This window comes from Eurytemora carolleeae, unplaced genomic scaffold (genome assembly GCF_000591075.1).
Source record: "Eurytemora carolleeae unplaced genomic scaffold, Eaff_2.0 scaffold2546, whole genome shotgun sequence".
Lineage (NCBI taxonomy): Eukaryota > Metazoa > Arthropoda > Copepoda > Calanoida > Temoridae > Eurytemora > Eurytemora carolleeae.
In genome coordinates, this window is record NW_019398435.1 from 1 (window position 1) to 6066 (window position 6066).

Consider the following 6066-nt stretch of genomic DNA (forward strand, 5'->3'; position numbering starts at 1 on the left):
GCACAGACGCACGGAAAAAATGACATATAACCCAAATTTTGATTTTGGGGCTATTTACATCTATAGCATCTAACGACCTGGCTGGTTCACACAACCTCCGCTAGAGGCCACCAAATGAACTATCCTAAAATTTTGAGTTTTCTGATAACAATTTTTAAAAATTTTTAGCTTGAGATTAACAAACTTTCTTTATTTCATTCCACATTAGAATATAATTTTTTATTATTAAAAAAAACTACAAATCTATGTCAAAATAATGTAATTTTTAATCAACAATGAAGGAATATGTTTTTACAATATTTTTGTAATTTTTCAAATTTCATTTGTTGAAAATACATATCTTTTACAAAAAAACTTAATAAAAGGAAAAAATATTTTTAGTTTTCAAATAAACATAATTTTTGAATATTATATTAAAAAAATTAAATTAAGAAACAAATTTTAGAAAATGTTGCTGATGTATATTTACAGTGAAGGGTATAGTTCTATTTAGATTATACCTGGCTTAGGGTACATAGATCTAATGTGGCTGGATTTGTAGCCAATTCTTGTCCTGTGTGGTATTTAGAGCGATCATTGTACCTCGTTGAAGTAAGACAGGTTGAAAACCTGCCTATAGGTTATAGGGTAGAGATCGGTTATGGGCTGGATAAGTAGCCAATACTTTTGTCCCTGTGTGGCATTTAGAGCTGCAGTTGGGTTGTGTCCTGGTTGAATTGGATAGCAGACTGGTTGAGCCTGGACTGATATAGTTTTGAGGACAAACTTTTAAGAGTATGGCATTTACTACATGATTAAGGTTGTAGGGTTTAAAATAGGGTTTCCAGTCGAAATATTTTGCACGAAAATTGTGCAAAAATTGCACAAAGATTTGCTTATGTTTCGAGTAAAAATTGAAAGAAGTTTCTATGTTTTTGTGCATTGATGCGCAAAAGCTATTTCGCGAAAATTTCGAGAAACAATTTCAGGAAATGATGAAAAAATTCAAAATTAAACCAGTCAGAGTCAACTATACTCCAGCCTGCTCAGCGCTCACACATGCTGACCGAATGAGTCCCAATGCTCAGGTGTTAGGTCACCAGACCGTACGTTCTACTAAACCGTTTACCGGCAAACAATCTCTAGTGGTAACTTAGTCACGAATTACTTAATCATAATCACATTCACTATTCATCAGTCCAGTCTTAAATTGGAGACGAGCAGGGTTAGATGGAAGTTGTTATTTACTGAAACTAATTCACACCATACTGTCCAAATATTGAAATCTTTCATATTTATGCACTACATGGCATGCAACAAATATTACTTAATTTCGTTTTCATGCACAATACTGCTCTACAAAAATTTTGACTTTCCGTATTCATGGGCATTGCAAAAATGACCTGTATTCATGAGCAATATCATGAAATATTCTGACTTAAATTTCGTATTCATGAATACTTTTGTGAAAAAAATTATTCAATTCGAATGAATTCGCAATTTCGTGCAAAACTGGTTTTGTATTAATACGAAAATGATGCGGAATTTCATGCAAAAAAGTCATCTCGTGTTGCGCAAGAGAATTGACTGTTTCATGGAAACCCTAGTTTAAAAGCCATCATTTGGTCTCATAATTTGCAACTCACCATAGCAATTTTAAGACTTCTATATAGATTTTCACATCTACAGTATAAGAAATGCGCAATGACTTTGCACATTTCAAAGTGTTATACTAGAGAAGATGATAGTTCATTTTTTATCAATATTAAAGTTTCAGCATTCTATACTTCAAATTTAAAACTAGTTTAACCCTAAACAATCTGGAGGGGGCTGGGGCAGGCATTTCCCATGCTGAAGTGTATTTGATATTGTTACAAAGCAAATAAGTTACTAATAAGATAATAAGTCACTTATTAAGTAAAATTGGTCTGTATTTGCAGGTGGCTGTGGTCGAGACTGCACAAACAGGAAAATTGATAAAAATAAAGAAATGAACAATTTTCCATTCTTTGTGTAAATAAATAGATTTCAATTATAATCCACCAATCCATGAGTGGTAAGCTGGATTTACAGTGGTACCCTATAAACTAATTTTTCTTAGATGAAATAGCTTAAAGGGTTTCGTTGTGAATCCGACATGTCACTCTAAATAAAGATTGAATTAGAATAAATTGAAGTCCTACAGTTCCTTTCAGGCTTGAAAATCAATTTTATTTGACATTTTTTTATCAATTAAAATAGAAAAACAGAAAAAGTGATAATTCAAGTTAGACATCCTTTCGGGAGGGCATGAAATTTGTTTTTAATATTAATTAAAAAAAATCTATATTAATGAATCAACTGTGAGAAAAAGTTTTAGAATAAAAATAAAATTTTATGCCTGCTTGAGGTCAACAGAACGCTTAGTTTCAGCTTACAGGTAAAAAGTTTTAGTGCACAAGGATAAAAACTGTTTTAAATGTGTTAGCAAACATTTTTTTGGGCTTTCATTAATTTAACTTGCTTACTAACTCTTTAGAACTGTCTGTTTAAAAGGGTTGTTCTGGACCTATTAGTAATTTATCGTAATTATCAGAATTTTAAAAAATGACCAACTGTTAAGGTTTTATGTAAACAATATGTATATTTATCAAATCTTAATCCTATTCCAGCTGGCTTTTCTAAGTAACATACCCCCTCAATTAACCCTATTCCAGATGGATTTTCTAAGTAACACATGCCCCTCACTAAACCCTATTCCAGCTGGAATTCCTAACTAACACATGCCCCAAACTTTAGGCTAAAAATGGGGCTTTTATACCTACTGCCTGAGTCCTAAGGCATACTGCCTGAATGACTTATTTTAACTTAACCCAACTAAACTATACCTACTTCCTATCATTATAGCTCATAGGAAAATCTTGAACAAAAGTAAACAACCTGCACAATTTTTGCGAAGATGTTTTGCATAGATTTTCGCACAGAAGCTTTTAACACTATGAAGGCTTGGGGGTCTGAAACTTTGATGGCACAATTTCAGTTTTCCATAAATAAAAATTAGTTTTTAAATATTTTGCAAATGTTTTTTTCATTTTTAAATTTGCGGTGGTAAGGGCTTTTCAAAAATGTATAAATCATCATATTTCTGTTTTTGCTTAATAACTGGAAATACATACTTGAATTTTTTTTGAAGATTAATTAAGGAAAACCTTTCTAAAAGTGTATCAAATATTATAGATTTGTATCACAATAAGAAAGTAGAGGGGGGGACCCTCCCTCTCCCAGACGTCAGCCTGAATAGGGTTAAAGGTCAGAGTTTCTGAATCTGCCATGCTTACTTTTTTTTGTGTTATGTTTTTGTGTGTCATTTTCAATGGAATATTCCGTATTATAATCTAAGTGTTTCCTGTTCCTCAGTTGTATGACAGTATGTGTGTATTGTGGTGTTCAAATATAGTTATTTAGACATTTGTTTGTAACTGAAGGCTGGAAGGATTTAAAGCTTATGAAAGAAAATATCAGGGACAATTAAGAACATGAAAACTAAGAGATGAAAATTTAGTTAATAATTATTAGATTTTTTTTGGCAAAATATAGGGTTACCCATATTTGATGAGACTTTAATGACGACCTCAAATCCAAGAACATTTAAAGTTTAAATTTCGTTTTTTTACGTAAATAGTCTTTTATGGGTGAATTAATTGGTTTGGAAAATAAGCTGCACTGGGGGTAGGGTTTCCATTATTCCGGAACAAATTTCCATTTTGGAAATAGAACTATCTGGGAATTTTTTTCCGTAATGTGGAATTTCGGGATAGTTCCGGATCAAATGGAAACCAGAATGTTTACAGTTTATCTGACATAATCTGGAAATTGTTCCATTTAACAGAATGGAAACTATGAAATTTTCAGTTTCCATTTTGTAACCCAGATCATTTTTTCCGGTTTACGGAACGTAAACTGAAAAATTTCCAGTTTCCATTTTGTAACCTGGAAATTGTTTCCAGTTAAGGTAGATTAACATAACGTTCTGGATTGAATATAAAAGACTACTTACGGAACGTAAAGAAAGTTTTTTATTTGAACTAAATTCATATTTACAAAGCTTAAAAGTCAGCTACTGCTTGTCTACAACTACAGTTCATCAATATTCAAGACTATTCCACTGTAGTTTTCCCCTTTACCTTAACATTTCAGGGTGGGAGGTGGGGTGGGGGGGCTTAAGCTCAGGGTGGCACAAGGATTATTGCTCTCCCCCCCCATTTACGCTACTGCTAGTGCTAGCCTTCCTCCCCCCTCAGTTTATCAGAATTCACACTTGAAACTTTGACTAATGAGTACAACTTTTTACATGCATTCTACCAAATGTTGTTAGTTTTACTTACTGTTTTTGTCTTTACATAAGTTTAAGAGGCTTTACTGTAAATCTGGTACCTTGCTCCAGAACAATTTTCAGAAACTTTCTCAAACAATATTCCGGAAATTTCCAGAATGTTCAAGAATTTACTGTTCATGGGAAAAAGTTGTTAAATTGTTCTGGAATCCTGTCCCCATAACGGAAATGGAAAAATTTCCTGACCACATAGGTATGTTAACTGTCACCCAGATTTCTGGTTGAAACCCCAGCTGTGGGGAACCAAATATGTAATAAATAAATTTTAATGAATTCTCTGTAGTCTCAAAGTCTCATTCATCGTTGGTAACCCTGATCAGCATTTAAAATTTTGCAATGAAGCTGATCTTCCATTCCGTTTTGATTTCTAATATAAAATTGTTAAAAACTTTGGACACAAGATTCATTGATTGATGAATAAATTGCTCAAAAAAACTATTCTAATTTGGTTGAACAGTGCAGAGACAATCCAAAAATTTACCAACATAAGCTGGAAACAGTTTGTCCATCTTGTTCTGAACCAGGGATTATTCAAGTAAGTTTTTTTAAAAGTTTATGGGAAAGATTTTAGTACACTTTTCATGCTTTTCTATTTCATGCTAATTCAGATTTTTGATTTTTCTATAACTCGTTATCACTTGTGTTCTAGTCTAGATTAAATTAATTTCTTGAACTTCAGTGATACCAAAATAACCAAAAATGTATTTTTTAGAAAGAGAAGTTTAGAAGAAATTTATTCTCAACAAAAAAACCAAATGTTTGAGGTACTAATCAATCATTGATCAGAGAAAATTTAATATTAACATCTGTAGTTCTTTCCTCAATTTAATTAATTAATTAATTAATCAATTTCCTCAATTTCGTTACTTTTTCACTTGCATAAATCTTAACTTTTTTTAGAAAACCTTCTGATACAAGTTATTAATCTTTTTATACACTAAACAAGGAAATGTCATTATTTTTATTAAGAAAAAGGTTCACAGGGTAGATTGGGCAGGTAGTATACTTAGCATAAATCAGAAGTTGTGTAAACAGTCTGTGTAACTTCAGGCTCTAATGCTGGTCCACTGGGCTCCTATATGGTTGACAACTGCAGTTTGCAATCCCACATACCAACCTGATATAATTTTAAAGCTGGAAAACTTAGGTGACAAATTACTAGAGAATGAAATTACATTTTAGAATCAGTTGACAGTTTCCCCTTTTTTAGATTAAACTAGCAATGCAATATCAATCAAAACGAAAATTGTTTAAAAAGTTATAAATTAAAAGTAAAAATTTTTTTTTGGCAAATATATATGTATACAATTTTAAATTTTTTTTATTCAAAATTTCATTTTTCAGGCTACGAGTTCAACTTGTTTCTGAATATCATTGGTTTACCTCCTTCAGAATATACTTTACTTCAACTAGTTGTTAAGGGGTATCTTTTTCAATTTAACTATACCTAACCCCCCTAAAAAGGCAATTTACTTTAAAAGGTTGAACTAGAATGCCAAAAATTTTTTACAATGTACCTCATATCGTCTTGCTGAATGCCCTGGTACAGACGGGAAAAAATTATATGAATTTAAAAAAAATCATATTAAAAAGATAAATCCAGGAAAACTGTTTGATTAAAATGTTTTTTATAATTAGTTAAATATTTTTTTTTATTATTTATAATGAATGAATGAAGATATACTGGAAAAATCAGTAAAAGACGGGAATTCAAC

At 31.5% G+C, this 6066-nt stretch overlaps 1 protein-coding gene across 1 annotated transcript in view; it reads left to right on the forward strand.

Annotated features, from left to right (window-relative positions):
* Nucleotides 1–1922: 1922 nt before the first annotated feature.
* The window catches only part of LOC111717373 (carbohydrate sulfotransferase 11), a 5442-nt gene continuing 1298 nt past the window's right edge, over nt 1923–6066 (forward strand). Inside the window, exons 1-8 of the mRNA XM_023492871.1 lie at nt 1923–1947; nt 2221–2261; nt 2377–2398; nt 3424–3480; nt 4809–4886; nt 5064–5115; nt 5402–5498; nt 5696–5774. Of these exons, the coding sequence (XP_023348639.1) occupies nt 3464–3480; nt 4809–4886; nt 5064–5115; nt 5402–5498; nt 5696–5774 (323 nt within the window). The 5' untranslated portion in view covers nt 1923–1947; nt 2221–2261; nt 2377–2398; nt 3424–3463. The remainder of the gene's footprint in view (nt 1948–2220; nt 2262–2376; nt 2399–3423; nt 3481–4808; nt 4887–5063; nt 5116–5401; nt 5499–5695; nt 5775–6066) is intronic.